The sequence below is a fragment of the Esox lucius genome, chromosome 7, assembly GCF_011004845.1.
Source record: "Esox lucius isolate fEsoLuc1 chromosome 7, fEsoLuc1.pri, whole genome shotgun sequence".
Classification (NCBI taxonomy): Eukaryota; Metazoa; Chordata; class Actinopteri; order Esociformes; family Esocidae; genus Esox; species Esox lucius.
The window spans coordinates 44285595-44304540 of record NC_047575.1 but is presented as its reverse complement, the minus strand read 5'-3'; the positions used below and the strand labels follow the sequence as shown (position 1 = coordinate 44304540).

At 45.6% G+C, this 18946-nt stretch overlaps 2 protein-coding genes across 5 annotated transcripts in view; one reads left to right on the top strand and one right to left on the bottom strand.

Annotated features, from left to right (window-relative positions):
• Positions 1-13417, top strand: part of shroom1 (shroom family member 1) — a 33529-nt gene extending 20112 nt beyond the window's left edge. For 3 of the 4 annotated variants that reach the window (XM_010871127.5, XM_010871128.5, XM_020048027.3), the window contains exons 2-8: positions 5600-8561; positions 8662-8714; positions 9704-10186; positions 10461-11072; positions 11229-11334; positions 11760-12032; positions 12661-13417. In XM_010871127.5, the coding sequence (XP_010869429.4) occupies positions 5730-8561; positions 8662-8714; positions 9704-10186; positions 10461-11072; positions 11229-11334; positions 11760-12032; positions 12661-12915 (4614 nt within the window). In that variant the 5' untranslated portion in view covers positions 5600-5729 and the 3' untranslated portion in view covers positions 12916-13417. The remainder of the gene's footprint in view (positions 1-5599; positions 8562-8661; positions 8715-9703; positions 10187-10460; positions 11073-11228; positions 11335-11759; positions 12033-12660) is intronic. The other variant, XM_010871129.5, reaches the window with a different exon arrangement.
• Positions 13418-15223: 1806 nt separating this feature from the next.
• On the bottom strand, positions 15224-18879 carry sowahab (sosondowah ankyrin repeat domain family member Ab). The gene has a single exon (XM_020048033.3). The coding sequence runs from the start codon at positions 18446-18448 to the stop codon at positions 17024-17026; it is 1425 nt and encodes a 474-aa protein (XP_019903592.2). The 5' UTR covers positions 18449-18879; the 3' UTR covers positions 15224-17023.
• Positions 18880-18946: the final 67 nt, after the last annotated feature.

The window sequence follows — 18946 nt, the reverse complement described above, 5'->3', positions numbered from 1 at the left end:
TTATGTGGAGGCAGCAGGTTGATTGTCCAGTATATTGTCAGTGAAATATGGCAACCCTGGGTGTGACGTTGGTTCTTATCGGCTCATTTGGTAAGGATTTGAACTGTGGAAGATAGCTGGCTTAAATAACGTAGATGGAACGTAGATATGTCTGCCACTCAGAAGAAAAAAATGCAATACACTATAAAAAATGTATATAATGATATAAACCCTTGAGAAATTTCTTTAGTAAAGTTGTGGAGCAGCAGAAGCATGAGAAGATGGATAGATTTGACATTATAATGACCAGAGCAGCATCACAGCTTCAAGCGAAGTTAGGAAGACAGTTATGAACCAGGTCCAACAGCAGCTAGCAGCAAAGTTTTGTAACTGCTGGTACATTTTGGTACATGAAACGTAAATCTTTTTTGTGGGAACTGTATTAAACATTAACTTTATCCTTTAGTTGGGAAATCAGGCAGCATGAGTAAGATTCTAGCTGTGGAGAGGTGGGGGGCCCCAAAGTCTTTTGGTATGTATGGTCCAGATGTGCAAACAGTTGGCTTGTTTTTGGCTCATTCAAATTTCCTTTAGGTTGTTCAGGTTTGTTGGACAATACTAAGGCCAAGAAGCCTTATATAAGACTCCTATAACCACAGAACCGTTCCCATGTCACAATTGGGTCATGCCAATGCTTTCTGATAGTTTTTTCTTTCTTGCCACATTCAAGTACAGGCCAGTTTTATGCAGAGCACTTGATATGGTTTACCATTCTTTCAGATTTATAGCCTGATCAATGATGCTTCAACAGTGTTTTTTATCCAGAAAATGTGACAGCAACTTGTGATTCACAATTGGAAGCCAATGTAATAAATTGTTTTGATTTTCAGAGTTTTAAAATACAATTTCAGTCAGAACAAAATGTAAATGTACTATTTCTCATTTGGTAAAATTTGAGAATTGGTCTGAGGTTTGAATACTTTTCAGAGGCTTTGTTTATAAAGCATCCATAGATATTTTCTCAAAATATTTTAGGTTTCAGCAAATGCTTTTAAATCAGGCAGGCTTGTGAACATAACAGAAGATAATTAAGATCACTCAGATCAAGCTTGAAGGGAACACAGACAATCACAGCAGCATGGTTGTTCTTTGGAGCTCTTTGTGTATATATATAAATATTCCCTCACTGTCTTGTGACCATTCAATCTGACAGGCAAAGCACTGCCTCTCCATGATGGACAATGCCTCATCACTTAAACCAGTGCCACAACGGTCACTCAAAATAGACTTGTCTTTTTATAGTCGGGGCCAAATCGTAATGCTTAATGTGTTTGTAGAGGCATTTTGTGCTTTAATGCAGGACTAACAAGTAATTGTTCAAATACATGTTTCATGGATTCTGGAGTGTGGTTTAGCAGTTTAGGCTCCCGTACCCCTGTACCATAGCAATAGTTAAAGATCCCGTGTAGCTCACTTCTAATGCCAGGGCTGTGGGTTCAACTCTCACTAGTAAGGAAATTATTTCATGTATGCATTCACTGTTGTGAGTCGCTTTAAGTATTTGCTTGATTACTTGGTACATTTGTCATTGACCGGGACAATGCCCTGTAATCTGCAGTCTACCATCATCCACCTTTAAGACTTCTTGTTGACGGACTTGTTGTGTAGACCGTTTTATGTTGGGTGATAACTCTGTTATAAACACAGACCTTGTCAGGAAGAGACTCACGTAAACCTTTGTTTGTTTAATTCGCTATAATTCCGTGTAGGCTATCTGTCGAGTCATTCAAACACATTCCTTGAGCACAGTGCGTGTGCTTGGTTGGTTTCCTGAGGAGTTAAGCCAAAACAGAGTGCCACATGCAGTGCCCCACTGGTGTTAGTTATCACATGACTAAGCCTAAAAAATGTCTGTCAAGTTGCTATGGAATTCCAAGCATTTACTGAGCATTGCAGTGTTCCCCTCAATGGTCTAATTAGGATCTGCTTCCACAGGCACAACTAAACGAGTGTTCTAGGGAGGCTACAGAAACGTTCTATTTCACTCTCACACGTTGTGCCAAATTGTGTTTTTGGTACTTTTCCAACATATTTATTTCCTGTTATGTTTGTGCAGAATTTTGTCTGTGACATTTCCATGTAAAACATGCAGTCAGTTTCTTTGCATTGCAAGAGAAAAGTATTACACGTGTTCATTTGAGCCCTTTGTGCCTAACTGCTGACTTTTAGAATTGTTGGCTCTCCATTTCCGTGATTAGCCAAGAAAAGACCTATTCTCCCTTCTCAGGCTGATCCTCCTAACTCAGGCCTCAGTGCCATTAGAGAACTTAATAATTTAAGTCATCCTGACAGAAGAACCGTGGGCACAAGACTTTCTCACTGAGAAATTCCAGATCAGTTGAGGGAATGATAAAATGAGACTGGGTTAATTATTAGAGATGATTATTATGCGTTTTTGCAAAGCTATTCAATATTTCCACAAGGCAGAACATGTTGAAAATCCACAAGCCAGGTTGAAAATCCACAAGCCAGGTTGAAAATCCACAAGCCATGTTGAAAATCTACAAGCCTTGTTGAAAATCCACAAGCCATGTTGAAAATCCTTTACAAAGTATTAGTTGTCTGGTCTTTTGACTGGTTTTTACTTTGAGAGTCCTTACTGAAGATCATTTTAAGATCAACACTTTATAACCAGAATCATCTGTAATTGCTTTGTACATTTACACATAATTAGAATTCAACCTAGCTAGTGTTAATCAACATTTAGAGACAAAATACAGAGGGTTTATACAAGTTTACATACATCATATACATTTAGGTGTTGAGCATAGAGCTACCTGATAATTAAATATGATCAGTAGATAAATAAATGCTGTATACGTAGATTTAGATTATAATATATCGAATCACAGGGAGATGTTATTGAACCTATTTGGAAATTTGTATTTGAACAGGGAGTTCATTAAGAAACTTTTATAAACAAATAATGTACAGAAACACAGTAAAGTGAACAATAAGGGAGTGTGCTCTGCATAGAAAACAATGAACAGATATTAACCCATATTGCTCAGCTCCAATATCTATAAACGTCTGTCCTGTAACCCACACACCTAAACCCAATTCCCCATGCCCTAATCCTAACATCCACATGCCAATACTCTAAATGATTGATACAATCAAGTATGTACTGCATGTTTAAAATAACCCCTGGTAGTAGCATTGGTTTTCAAACGTCTTCTTGGGGAACATGAGATATTTCACAGTTGTGTTGAACCCCTACCTAGTTTCCTTGAAGGATGGTAATAAGGCCTTGATTGGTAAGCAAGGTGAATAACATGTTCTAAGTACAGAATAGTCTTCTGGAAAGGCCACATGTGACTGTTCATGTGAAGTTGGAAATATTATACACTCACCTAAAGGATTATTAGGAACACCTGTTCAATTTCTCATTAATGCAATTATCTAATCAACCAATCACATGGCAGTTGCTTCAATGCATTTAGGGGTGTGGTCCTGGTCAAGACAATCTCCTGAACTCCAAACTGAATGTCAGAATGGGAAAGAAAGGTGATTTAAGCAATTGTGAGCGTGGCATGGTAGTTGGTGCCAGACGGGCCGGTCTGAGTATTTCACAATCTGCTCAGTTACTGGGATTTTCACGCACAACCATTTCTAGGGTTTACAAAGAATGGTGTGAAAAGGGAAAAACATCCAGTATGCGGCAGTCCTGTGGGCGAAAATGCCTTGTTGATGCTAAAGGTCAGAGGAGAATGGGCCGACTGATTCAAGCTGAAGAGCAACTTTGACACTCGTTACAACCGAGGTATGCAGCAAAGCATTTGTGAAGCCACAACACACACAACCTTGAGGCGGATGGGCTACAACAGCAGAAGACCCCACCGGGTACCACTCATCTCCACTACAAAGAGGAAAAAGAGGCTACAATTTGCATGAGCTCACCAAAATTGGACAGTTGAATACTGGAAGAATGTTGCCTGGTCTGATGAGTCTCGATTTCTGTTGAGACATTCAGATGGTAGAGTCAGAATTTGGCATAAACAGAATGAGAACATGGATCCATCATGCCTTGTTACCACTGTGCAGGCTGGTGGTGGTGGTGTAATGGTGTGGGGGATGTTTTCTTGGCACACTTTAGGCCCCTTAGTGCCAATTGGGCATCGTTTAAATGCCACAGCCTACCTGAGCATTGTTTTTGACCATGTCCATCCCTTTATGACCACCATGTACCCATCCTCTGATGGCTACTTCCAGCAGGATAATGCACCATGTCACAAAGCTTGAATCATTTCAAATTGGTTTCTTGAACATGACAATGAGTTCACTGTACTGAAATGGCCCCCACAGTCTCCAGATCTCAAACCAATAGAGCATCTTTGGGATGTGGTGGAACGGGAATTTCGGGCCCTGGATGTGCATCCCACAAATCTCCATCAACTGCAAGATGCAATCCTATCAATATGGGCCAACATTTCTAAAGAATGCTTTCAGCACCTTGTTGAATCAATGCCACGTAGAATTAAGGCAGTTCTGAAGGCGAAAGGGGGTCAAACACAGTATTAGTATGTGTTCCTAATAATCCTTTAGGTGAGTGTATATTTGAAATGGAATTTTTCACACACCGCAAAAATGTTAATTGCATAGTTTGACCTCTGAGCTGTTCATAATGAATCTTTTCTCAAACAGGAAAGTACAGGTGTAATACACGCTCTGGTCTTATTTTTTCACATATTAGCAAACATGCCCCTAAAGTCAGTGCTCCGTATGGGCGGTCCATCAGAGTCCGTCAGGGTCCTTTCCCAGTCATGCACTAACCAACAACGTGCAAACGAGTGTTCACTGTAGATATCATGGATGTTGGGTCAACATAAAAAGCCATTTACTGACGTGGGGATGGTGACGGAATGCATGAATGCTTTTCCTGAAACATTACTGGATGGTACACAAGACGAACTCTGCGAAAAAATGAAGCGACTCCCAGCGTCAGCTATAACAGCAACTAGAAGGACAGAAATAACAGTACAGGACGTAGAATTACAGCTTGCTTCAGCTGTTCAGAGTCGACCACACGTCGCCTAAGCTGTTGATGTTTCAACAGATGCAAGTGATAAGGCCTGGCTTTTGGTGTGTTTTAAGTTTTACCACTCAGAGAAGCAGGAATTCAATGAGGACCTGTTAGGTGTAACACCACTTGAAACACATACATATATCTCGCCACCAAGGAGATGTTGACAAAGAGGGGGATAGATCTGAAATCAGTGGTGTCAATCACCACAGATGGGGCCCCCGGTCCGTGATTGGAGGAGAGAGAGGAGGTGTGACACGGATGAAAGAGGACGACCCAGATCTGACATCTTACCACTGCATCATCCATCCGTCAGGTCGGTCAGACGACCACGCAGAGGTCATGAGTACACTGATAAAACTTAGCATCCTCATCCCATCCACGTCGCATTCTGAGAGAACTCCTGAAAGAAGTTGAGGCAAATGCCAATGACCTAGCGCTGCACAGCAATATTAGATGGCTGAGCAAAGACAGGGTGTTGGGAGTGCTTTTGTGAGTAAAAAGAAAACCATAATCTGTTTTTGTTTTGTTTTTCAGGGGCTGTTGAAGAAGAAGACTACTAAAGAAGCTAAAGAAGATCAGGCAGAAGATGACCTGATTCCTCAGAAGTGAAAGACTCCAGGTGAATGTGTCATTCCCATTTCACCGGGATCGTTTCCAAAGCCAGATGGATTCCTACCATTTCCATTTTGAGAGAATGAGCAACCTGGACCTGCATCCTCTGAGCCTGCCTGTGAGTCGGCTCTCTCCAGCCAAGTCCACCAGCAGCATTGACCAATTCACCCACCATCACGGCAAGGGTGACTCGGCCTACAGCTCCTTTTCTGGGGGCTCCAGCGCCCCAGACTACCCCTCTACCTTCTTTCCCGATGACCTCCAGCACCACAGCCTGCACTATGCCGACCTGAAGTATGTGAAGGCCATCTACCACCCCAGCGCCCTCGACTCTGACTCTAAGAGCATGGATCAGCTCTACCGCTCTGTGGAGGCAATCTCAAACCAGTATCGCCAAAACCGCCACAGCGTAGGCTCGCTGGGCGCTGGGCAGTTCCCCAATCAGAATCCAAAGATGCCACCGCCCCCTCCTCCACCGCCCCCGCCCCCGGCCCGCATGGACAGCTTCATAGCCACCAGGAACCTGGAGAACTGCAGGGCGCAGCACAGTCCCCGGGCGAATCCCAGTGCTGCGTGTCTCAGGTCTGACCTGGCCTATGGCCGCAGGGCCTCGCAGCCCTATCGCAGGGACACGTTTCATCCTGAGGAGAACACCGCGCAGCAACAGTCAGCTGACTTATTAAGCCCGTCAACCCCTCGCACGGGTCATCATGAGCAGCGCCCCAAACAGCACAGTGTTGGGGGCGGCCACTCGGGGGGCCAGCACAAGAGAGTTCACTCGGCCCACCGGTCCCTGATGCCGGAACCGCCGCGCTCCGCCAGCCCTTGGCATGTGGCACAGAACATGGTCAACAGCAGCATCCAGCACAAGGGTCAGTTCTACTTCGTGACAGGCGTTTGTAAGTCGTCCGAGTCCGTCCCGAAGCATGGTTCCGTGTGCGTGTCGGAGGTGGGCAGAGAGAGCCCCGTGCCAGTTGAGGGGTCCCACTGCACTGTAGACACACTGTTCAGGAACACCCAGCAGAGGAACCACAACACCCCTAACACCATGACAACCGACGACAGGGAGTTTTACACCAAGAGCCAGGATGTAAAGTCGAGAAACCTTGATGAGGAGAAACCGGCTCAGCGTAGGATTTCATACGCCACTTCTCACATTTCAAACCATGCACCCCATAGTTTCGATGATTTAGAACAAAGTCACAATGTCCAGAGCAGAGAGATCGGCCGGCAACACAGCTCCAACCACCACATCTTCTACTGCGGCCCAGAGAACTGTATACCATCATCAAACTCCCACAACCAGGATTTGTCCCAGGTAAGCCACTTTCCGATCCTCAGTAAAAGCTTTGACCAGCTTGACCAGCTATGCAACAGGCAGGCGGGACCAGGAGCAGACCAGGAGATGAGGAATGTGGCGTTCTCCGCCGGGGGCCAGGGTATGGAGAAGGCCCAGGGGCAGACCAAGAGAAAACCTCTCTTCAAGCAGGACTCTGCACCCCAGCTGGGCACGGAGTCTGTCCCCCCAGCCTCTCCACCAGGCAGCCCGGAGCAGGCCGCCCACTGCCAGAGAGACGAATCGGCCGAGGGAGGGAGGAAGCCGCTGTTTGGAGATCTTGCCAGAGAGAAGATCAACAAGGAAACCACTCCACTTTTGTACCACCTCACTGGAGCTAACAGAGAAGCGCTAGGTTTGTACAAGCCTAGGAAAGAAAACGAGGTCGGTGGAATAAGTAAAGATGGCTTCAGGGCAGCTCAAAAGGACACCTCAGAGAGCTGTGGGGGCGAGACACCTCTGGCTGGGACGTCAAAGGAGGAGAGAGAGGATGTTTCCCACCCCTGCAACACACTGGACAACTCCTTCAAGAAGTACTACAAGGAGAAACTAAAGGACGCCCAATCCAAGGTCCTTAGGGAGACCTCCTTTAAGAGGAAGGACCTGCAGCTGTCCTGGCCCCACAGAGTGAAGCCGAGGCCTGGGCCCAGGCCCACTGTACTTCACACTGTCTCCTCTTCACAAGACTCGGAGAACCCAGCAGGCACACTCGCCCCATCCCCTACGCACTCTGAGGGCACACGCAGGGAGAACGTTCCACAAATGGTGGAGGCGACTGGGATGGAGATTGAGAGTGAACTGGTGAGGGAAAGTCAGACGGAGAGCGGGAGGCCACTGAATGTTGCCCAGCCTCAGGTGGCTCGTGTCGGGGCCAGGAGACGCCTCACACCGGAGCAGAAGAAGCTGTGCTACTCAGAACCAGAGAAGCTGAACCAGCTGGGTGACACACCCTACAAGCACGCAGCCTGCCATTCTCTGGACACCGAAAGGGAACAGGGCCGGCTGGAGCTCTCAAGTGAGGAGGGGGATTTGGGAGAGCAGGGCCTGGTGGCAGCTAGGAGGAAGATGTTTGAGACTAGAGGCAGGGCTCTGTCCACCTCGAGCCTCTCAAAGACCTCCCTGAAGCACCTCCAGCACAAGGCCCTGGTGGCCTATATGGAGCGCAAGATGGGCCACAAGGTGGCTGAGCCCTGGCAGCCCGTCCCTCAAGCCCCTCCGGCACCTCCTGCCACTCAGTCTCCCAGCCTGAGGCACTCAGCATCAGTGAGGACCTCTGACTCGAGTCCCAGGCCTCAGTCTAGGAATAAAGGCCCCAAGAAGAAGCTGCACAGGCCCCATTCTGCTGGCCGCATCCTGGACTCTACCTCCAGCTCCATCAGGTACGCTCAGTTCAGCTCTAGCTTCACTCAGGCTGGAGATCATTCAAAACAGGCTGCTTGCGGGGATTCACCCAGCCCCTCTCAGGGGAAGTCGGCCTCTGTAGAGAGTCTTCTGGACCAGACAGAGTTTTTCAGAAACCGCTCCACTTCCACACCCTACGCATTTCAGGTCAGCCTCTTCGCCAGAACTCTTTATATTATCACTTTTACAATGTATTCAATTGAATTAGACTAAGACTATGAATGTTTATTCTTTTGTTTGGCAACAGGGTCATAACCACATAAATGATCCGTCTCCAGTCAATACTGTGGACAGTTCCAGGTATGCTGCCCTCATTTTTTCCTTGTTAAAGCGGGAGTACCTGCACCTTTAAGATTTACTGTAAACCAGAGGTCAGCAAGAGGTGGTCTGAGAGCCAAAACCAGCACGCAAGCAATATACAGTACAAGTCGGCTTGGACACACCGACACATTCAAGGGTATTTTGTTTTGTAGAACAATAGTGAAGACATCAAAACTATGAAATAACACTTATGTAATCATGTAGTAACCAAAAATGTATTAAAAAAATATAAATACATTCAAAATACATTTATATGGACTACTACAATACAGACCATAAAGATGGTCTTCTGAATGCCAACCCTGCATTGTCAACTAAACTTTTGTCTCAAACGGAGTAAGAATTAAAGAATTTACGCAAATTACATATTGAAATGAATTACAGGTAACTACCTCATGAATCTGGTCGAGAGAATGAAAAAAGTATGCAAACTGTCATCAAGACGAAGGGTGGTTACTTTGAAGAATCTGCGATATTAAATGTATTTTCATCTGTTGAACACTTTTTTGGTTACTACATGCTTCTATTCATGTTATTTCATAGTTTTGATATGATCACTATTATTCTACAATGTGGAAAATAGTAAAAATAAAGAAATAACCTTTAATGAGTAGGTGTGTCTAAACTAGTTTGACTAGTTCTGTATGTATTTTGGTTATTCTACAAAAAATTGGTATTCTACCAAGAATTTGCTTAATGGATATTTTGTTTTATAATTTAGTTTTGGACCCCTGGTCATCAGCTCTGATTTACCAATGACTTTCCACGACACTGAAAGCGACTCTGATATACAGTTTATTTTAGGGACATATGTAGACACAACAGAGACATTAAGCCTACACTACAACTATGTTGTATATATGTGTATATACCTCAGATGTGGTTAAGGAAAGGACGAGAGGAACCAGGCATATACTTAGGTCTCCAAAGCCACTCATTTTCATCCCAATTTCTGTGTTGTTTATCAGCTGTCAGACTCCGAGGCCAGTTGATGAGAGCGTGGTGGTACAGGGAGGCCAGGCGGTGTCAGAGCCTGAGGATCAGGGGCTCCGGGTGGCAGCCCAGCGGGGAAAGTCCCTGGAGGAGCTGGGTGTGTCCCAGGACAGCCAGCCCCCTGTGCTCTCTAGGAACTCCAAGAAGCCCCTGCTTAAACGTGACTCTGCACCACAGCTGGGCAGCAGGGAGGACAGTGGGAGGACGACTGAAAGCACCACCGGGTCCGGTGCGTCAGTCCACCCAGAAACAAGCACCTCGTCCTGGGGCAGGGCTCTCTCAGTTGGCTCCTCTGGATCATATGACTTTGGCCCTCTTGTTAAAGACGAGGTGAACGCGCTCCCCTGTGTTGTCATACCGCCACAGCCCCCTACCTCTCAGGAGTCCAGTGAGAGAGAGGTTAGGTCTTCCTCAACATCTCCGTCTACACCCGTGCATCTCAGGGGTGCTGGCTCGGGGTGAGTGACTGTATAAAAAACAATAACATTCTTACTGTTAAATCAGTGTTACTGTAGAAATGGCAATACATTGCTATTTATTTACATTAGTGTTGCTTGTATAACCTGCATTCCCGTAATTTAGCAGATCGTCCTGTCCATAACAACTTGCGCCAGTGAGTGCATGCATTTTTATGGTGGCCTCCCTGTAAGAATCGAAACCACGGCCCTGGAAGCGTAATGGCCTTTCCAAGTGGGCTACACGCTACCCCTTCTAATGTCTCCCTCGTTCCAGTTCCAGCAGAGGGAAGACCGTGCCTCCCTTGCAGCACCCCATGGAGAGGGAGGAGTCCGTGGATGAGCCCAGTGAGTCCCTTCAGGCCGAGTCCTCTCAAGAAGTCTCCCTGAGCTGTGGAGTCACTACAGACCCCGCAATGTGGGCCCTGCCAACTGTCTCGGGGCGCGAAGACGGGGCCAAAAGCCCGGCGCTGTCGGATGATCTGGCTGAGGGGGAGGCTCCGCCCCCAGACCCTGTTCCGGCGGATCCCCCGCCAACGTCCGGCACCACACCGGTCCTTGGTACTGACGCCCGCCTGAGTGAAGAGAGCGGGCCCCCAGGGGAGGACAAAGACACTAAGATGGGGGGAGAGATGCCGGCGGGTGAGACGGAAGAGGTGAGTGCAGAAAAGACACTCGGCGCCAAGGAACCGGGGTGGGAGGATCTTGTGATGGAGGTGGTCACAGCCGACCAATCTCTTGCTCGGGTGCTGTACCCGTTGACCAATCGAAAGACAGCGCTGATGCTGATGGAGCAGCTACTGTCAGAGGACACTCTGCTGATGGAGGAACACTATAAGAAGAAGCAGGAGACCAGAGGAGGCAGCGGGATGCTACACACCGCCGACAGGTAAGAGACCTGTAGTTCTGTACCGGTTCTGGGTTCTGTCACAAGCTGGATCCACCCTGGTACCATGGTAACCGCTGCTAAAAGTGGAACCATGGTAACCTGCAAAAATGTTCCAAGTTTAATCACGTTTGTGTGTGTGTGTGTCTTTACCTGAAGCTCTGAAACAGTCGAAGACGCTGAAGCTTCTCCCACATCTCCTGATGATGCAATAGCGCAACTCCAACCAGGGCCACTGAACAAGATGGAGGTCACAGAGAAGAAGGTTAATTATTACTTTTTTTTGTAATAGAATTAGGTTAGGCGTTATCTAATAATGTTTGACCAGACCACTGAGATACACACCACACGAACTGTCAGACTGTTACCTTCACTTGTTTGTTCGAGCTGGCCAGGATGGACCGTAGATCTCCTCCCTGTCTCTAATGTCGCATTCTGTCATGGCATTTATAAACCGGGTGGTTTGAATCCTGTGTGCTTATTGGCTGATAGCTATGGTATATGAAACGGGTATGACAGGATCACTTTCTACTGCTCTGATCACGTAGTTACCCGGAGCAGTACGGCATGTCTGGAGTTTGTGATATACTCTGTTGATGTGTCGTGCCTAAGAACAACAACTCTTGGCCGTGGTGTTCAGGAGATACACGCCTACTGCCTGTAAACACCTGTCTCCTCTCCTGCCAACAGAAGCTGCTCGTAGCGTGCATTGAGGAGCGCCTGCGGGCCCTGGAGGAGCCCCGGGGCGCCCTGCGGACGGAGTTGCAGGAGAACGGGAAGCGCGGCGAGGCCGTGGAGGCCCTGGTCAGGGAGCTCTGTACGCCGGCGGAGCTGGAGCGCTACGGCTTGTTCGTGGGAGACCTGGAGCGCGTGGTCAGCCTGCTGCTGTGCCTGTCTGCCCGGCTGGCCCGCGTGCAGAACGCCCTGAGCACCGTGGACCAGCACACGGACGCAGAAGAGAAGGTGTGAGGCTTTAGTGTTCAGGTTAAAGGTTAAAGGCCCGCCGTTCACTCCGGGTCAAGCGTGCAGCGTGCAAACATGCCGTTTCAGAAGGTTATGATAGCACCCTATCTGAGCAAGTGTGTTGATGTTATTTTAAGTTTCTGTGTTATTGTTTCTTTGTTGCCATTATTCGGATCTGAAATGTAAATTTTTTTTTGGTGTTTCTCAGCTGGATATACCATTTACTTATTTATTTCCATGAATAGGACTTGCTTTCCTCACAGATCCCCCTGCTGTTTCATGGTTCCTATGAATCCTGGGGTTTTGTCTGATATTTTCATGGGTTTGAATTTCAAATTGGCTGTCCTGTGTGTTAAGCATGTGGCTGGTGTTTTCTGCTGTGCTGGTATTTACTGTGACTCACCGAAACTCCAGACCAGTTTCGGTGCTTATTCCTGCCTGCCTCGCCCTCTACTGACTTAAATCCGTATTGCACCTCTGTGATAATGCAGCATGAGCCTAATTACCTGATAGTTTCTGTCTAACAGCTGACTGCAAAATACATTACAATAAAACAACTTGGATGATCCTTAAAGATTTTGGGATTGTTGTGCTCAATTTCGTCTAACCTTCCACAATCCCTTGGCAGGATTCTCTGGACAACCGTCACAGTTTGCTGTGTAAACAGAGAGAGGACGCCAAGGACCTGAAGGACAACCTGGACCGCCGGGAGCGGATGGTGTCCAACTTCCTCTCCCGCTGCCTGACAGCTGAGCAGCTCCAGGAATACCGACGTTTCATCCAGACCAAGGCCTCGCTCCTCATCAGGATGAAGGACCTGGACGAGAGGCAGCGGCTCGGGGAAGAGCAGCTGGAATCTCTGCTCAACACCCTCCCTTCATGATGACCAACACCAGGCACCTAACCTACCATTGTGTCCCCTAGCCGTCCATCATCTCTCTGGGCTTATGGAGCCCTGAATTCCCCTTTGCTTATACCGTCCAGCCAGAACAATCACACAGATGCCTTCAGAAACAAAATCCCTCAGACTCTATCAGTCCCTTTACCTGTTGAGGGGATTTCTTTGTGAACTATCCTGTACATCACCTATTATCACTTTTATTTCATGTCCTCCCTTTTCCCCTTTGCCTGCAACTTGGAAAAAATGATAAGCTTTAAGATTGTACTCTGGCCTGGACGTAGCCTTGGTTACCAGTCAAAATGTAGACTGTATCTGAAGACTGGTATTTGAGACTAACCTGAAAGAGGGTGCTAAATACTATGTATGTTAGTAAAAATAGCTGGTAGATTAAATCTCCTTGTGTTATACTTTTTTCTCGCATTTGAAAAGATGGCACTATTGACAAAACCAAAAAGGTGAATGAAAATAAGCACTTTGACATAACTGCACATTTTGATTTTCTTAGCCTTACTCTATCCAATGTTATTTTTCTCAACTGATTTGTATAGACACTAAATTAAAAGGTTTTATGTGGTGTATAAGCATATTTAATGATGCAGATTATGTACAGTGTTAACCACTGCTATTTAGGCTACAGGTGAAATGTATTATGGATTCACGCTGACTAAGTTCCACTAAAGAGGTAAACCTCTTAAAATGTCATTAGGAATTTCCATACCAGATAATTTGCTTGAAATGTCCTTTGGATCTAACTACACTTACTTGAAATTGTTGTAGAAAAGTCCAAGACCTTCACTGCATGTGTCTTAACTCTCCTGGGCTGTCCTCTACCTTCTTAACTCTCCTGGGCTGTCCTCTACCTTCTTAACTCTCCTGGGCTGTCCTCTACCTTCTTAACTCTCCTGGGCTGTCCTCTACCTTCTTAACTCTCCTGGACTGTCCTCTACCTTCTTAACTCTCCTGGGCTGTCCTCTACCTTCTTAACTCTCCTGGACTGTCCTCTACCTTCTTAACTCTCCTGCGCTGTCCTCTACCTTCTTAACTCTCCTGGGCTGTCCTCTACCTTCTTAACTCTCCTGGACTGTCCTCTACCTTCTTAACTCTCCTGCACTGTCCTCTACCTTCTTAACTCTCCTGGGCTGTCCTCTACCTTCTTACATCAGACAGTTTGTTAGGCTTTTTCACAGCACTCTAAGTGAATGTGTATTTGCTCTAGTATTTGTTTTGACTTATGTGGAATTGTACAACAATAAATCTTCATTTTAAAACTTATTATTTTCATAATAATGGATGTCTTGTGTGATGATAATTTCTGTTCCGCCACAATCAATATTTCTGTTTTGCTATTTCATGTTTGAAGGTGAAAGCAGAGATGTGGTGACTGCTCAGAGACAATCTAGCAGGGTTAACCTACATCATTCTGATTGCCATGCATGCTGTTGAGTAACACTACTAAGTTCTTGATTAGTGTCCCTGTTTGTTTTCCCAAACCCATTTATTCACAATGACTATTGTGTTATTGCGCTCCTCATTCATAAGATTGCGTACCACAAAAATGACTACTGTGTTCATGAGGTCATGTACTGTCAAAATGGTAATTAATGGTTGGCTCAATGGATGCATTGATAGGAGCAGAACTGAGGAAAAGAAATTTAGCAAAAATAAACAAAATGCAATGAATGTGCTGTTAAAACATGACTGTGTTTATTCTTTTGTGAAATTTCCAACAACTGAAGAGCCAACCAACAATATGAATGTTCAAAAAAATATACAAATATACAGTGCTCAACTCTCTCACCCTATAAATTTATCCGGAGATTTGCAGCAATGTCCAATTTTAGTTTGGTAAACACGTGTGTTTGTTTTGGCTGTAGTATAGAGGACAGACTCAAGTGGTACTGCCTCAGAGCCTTCATGTTTATATGGCCTGAAGGAATTCCTGAGGCATGTGAAAGACTAACAGCAGGGAACAGAAAGGCAGTGTATCACCAACATAAGTACACATTCTCGCTTTTAACAGCCCTATGCCATTTCCTGTTATGCATGTAAACATGTATTGTTTGTAACTTTGTCAAAAAGTGTCCTGTCAGTGTCCCAGAAAAAGGCTATTTCAATGTTATGACAAAAGGTTGTGTCTCTTTAGTGGAGTTAGGATTGTGTAACTGAGACCACTGACACATGAAGAGGGAGATGATCACAATGAATTGTTCACTGGTTTTCAATCAATCCCAGTCTTGGGAAAACAACATGGGCCTTTGTGCTCTAATTTCCTGTCTTCTTCGTGGCTGACAGTCACTACCCTAAGCTTTTTTATCTTAAGTTTATCTTATGGAGAGTTTGCATTTCTTGCTTGGAATTTTGAATTCCATGATGTTTGATATATTGTGAATAAATTAAATTGTCTGGTCCACCCACCAAACTAGGAGTTTGCTATCTCTGAATAAAAATATTCTGAAATACATCCGACATTCAGATTTCTTTTTTTACTATATATCATCCCCTAGTATGTTCCATTCAATACGGAGAGGCTGTGCTGCTCTAATTCAGTGGGATCAGGTCTATGTGTTGTGTGGCATCTCCCACGGATTCATTAACAGCTCTGATGGAATGCTGCCCATTTGGTTTCTGAACAACAACTATTAACTATTATGAAGTACCGGATATCTTGGGGGAGGACTATTCTTTTGTCGTGTCACTCCAGAAACCCAGGGCAAGAGATGCCAGATTACAGCACTAACTCCATTCCCCACAACTAAGCCCTATTCGTCTGACTCCCAAGGCCGCCGCAGAAGGTCAAGCTACTCACAAGCTACTGATTGTGGGACATAAGGAGGGATGGAAAGACCTGTGCAATACAGCAGGCGTGTTACACAGTGAGATACAGTACCACATGGAAACCCGTCCCCCATTCACCCCAGAAGTGTGAAACTCTGGGCAGTGGTCCTGAGCGCTCAGCCCAGCACGTGACTTAGCCGTTGCTGTTCCTGGCCGTGCCGCGGTTGGAACGTCTGCACCGGCCCAGGGGCGAGGACGGCCGCGACGCAGAGACATTTCGCTGCGAGAGACGTGACTTCACGAGAAGGTCAGTGACGCAGCTCGGGTTAGTTCACTTGTCATCTCTTCAGCCTCAGGCACCAAAGCTGACATTAGCACGTAACCGTTCAGCTGAATGACAAAATGGCCGACCAGCTGGGAGACATTCTACATACCCATGTTTAGGATTCCTGGGTTAAAACATGGTTTTATCTAGAGTAAATTAAATATACATTTACAATATATTTTCAATGAAGTACTGTACAACATCAGCAGTACACACAAAAGGCATGCGATTTAACAACCAGTGAGCATGTTATACATAACTCTTAAAGAATGCATCAATACACACATCATAACACATTTACAATACAGAAATCCTAAACAGTAAGACCACATACTGTTGTTAAAGGGGAATAGTCACATGACCATCCACTGCTTTGGGAAAAAAAAAAGAGTGAGATGCAACAAACCTGAACCTCACTTAAGAGTTTGGTCACTTTCATGGTGAGATCTCTTAAGAACAGTGTTTCTGGAGAATCTTGGTCATTTTAAATGGGGTGATCATGTGACACAATTCATAACATACAAACAAATTCTTCCAAATTCCAAATGCGAGGTGCAGAAAAACTAGAAGCTTGTCTACCTAACTCCGTTGATATTGCAGGTATCTCTAGAGTTAACCATCCCTGAGACCGTGTTTGACAGTTAGTTAGACGTAATGTATGTTGGTAATTAATGCCGGAGTGCTTTAAAAACAAAAAGAATAAAATGCATAGATCTATGTCAAATCATCATACACCATGATTTCAATAGAGAACATGAGAACAGAAGGAATCTACCATCCTGGTAATAGGTGCTAGAGTTGAGTTTTCTTCAGGTCTGATTGATGAAAAGGCAAATGCTGACATTTTATAATGGATGATCTGTTGATTACATTTTTTTTTTTTTAAATAACTGTGTTGAATAAAATACTGGAGATTTTCCTTTAAAAACTCGCCCTTGTTTATCTCTAAGATTTCATGCAAAATGAAGGTTCGTCATTCCGGTCTGCAGCTTACTGATGTGACTGGAACAGTTGGGAGATGGGTCTGTGCTTGCTTGGACTCACATCCCTCTCTTCCCTCGGATCCTCGCTCAGCGAGAGGAAACCAGGCCTTTGCTTGTGCCTTTTCCTTTTCTCCACATGGGGTTGGAAGAGGCGACTTATCGAATGCAAGCCTGGGAGGATGTCCGGCTCCTCCTTCCCCTGTAGGATGATGTCCTGGGCCTGGGCCTTGGGTTGCCCTAACAACTCCCTCACCTCAACAGAGACCTCATGGCGCAGGTAGTGAAATGGCTTCTTCCCACAATTGTCCCGGATGCTTGCGTCCGCTCCGTATTCACGCACCAGCGCAGTCAACGCAAACTCCTGGCGGTGCAAAGCAGCGATGTGCAAAGGCGTGTAGCCTCCGTGGGCCCTGGCATTCACGTCCAGGTCCAGTCCACCATGTCTGGACGTGTCCATGATCTTCCTCACCATGTCAACGTTGCCACACTTGGCCGCCCAGTGGAGGGCAGTGAAGCCGGATATGAAGTCCCTCTTCTCTGCCAGCTGTATGTCGTCCAGCAGGAGGCCATACACTTGTGTCCACTGGCCCGTTGCAGACCTCACCAGCAACCTGTGCTCCGCCTCCTCCAGGGGGACCGCGGAGGTGTACTTCGCCTCCTCGGAGGGTTTAATGGTCTTGACGGCCCTCCTGGGTGACGGAGAGCGCAAACCCACGCTGTCGGTTGAAGGCCTTCTCTTGGTCTTAGAGGAGCTGCGTGCATCTTGGCCGTGGGATCCTTTTCTTGGAGGTTCATCATCATCATCCTCAGACTTGGGTATGTGGATTTCTACTCTGTTCGTGCTCGGGGGCATTCGTAAAGGCAGCGCAAATGGCTTCTGTACACTAGGGCTCTTTTCTGTCTTCCCTGGATATACAGCCCCTCCTGAGAAAGTATGGTTTATGTCAAAATTGAAGGACCTTTTAGGTTTGAAACACACAGTTCTTTGTAATGCCAGCTCTATAGGAGATTGTACACCATCATCTGGGAGACATACTGTTATACTTGGAGTAACAATTTTTTTAAGGTTTTCATGACTTTCAGTGTAACTTCCTCCATCTTGAGAAATCGCAGAGTGCTCGCAGCACAATCCAGGTGAGGGTTTACCTGGCTCTGAAACGTCTTGGCTTTCATTATTTTCAACATGACAATCATTTGTTTCTTGTAACAAATGGATATATTTCTTCTTTAGTACAATACACTTGACATCATCAATTTCTTTCACGACAGCGACATTGTTCACAAACCTTTTGAATACATCCCTGTTTAGTTTCTTCTCAGCGGGATCAGTGCTGTTCAGGAAATCTTTGAATTTACTCAGCAACTCGGAATTCCTCATCTTTCCGCCACTTTCCATTAACAATGAGATAATCGTTTCTTCAGTCAGATCCATATTTAGCTCTATTAACAAACAATATATTAATAATAATTCAGGACTAACGACGGAGTTGGTGGAAAAACCTATCAAGGCGTAACGATACCTCCCTTCGTTCTACCTGGAGTTTCCGGGGAGAATGAACACGTGGAAATAATTAGAATAATATATGCATGCTTCTGTTAGGAAGGTCTGAAATGTCCGGGGATACTTGCCTACCTGTTGACTGCACGAAGGTGTACCATATTCAACTGTTTACAGCAGCTTACACCCACATTATTCAACTGTTGTAGTAGGCCATACTTAACAACAACTTACTAAAACATTTGGACATTCTGAGAAATACTACCGTAATTTCGCATTATTTCACGGAAGATTATACGAAAATGTAGCATAATAGTCAGATGCAGGCCACGCCTTACATAATGTAAAACATACTGGATGTTTCCGATTTGGCCTATAATGTCTCCAGACGCTGACCCGGCTCACATCAAAACTTTCTTTGAAATGTAGTGG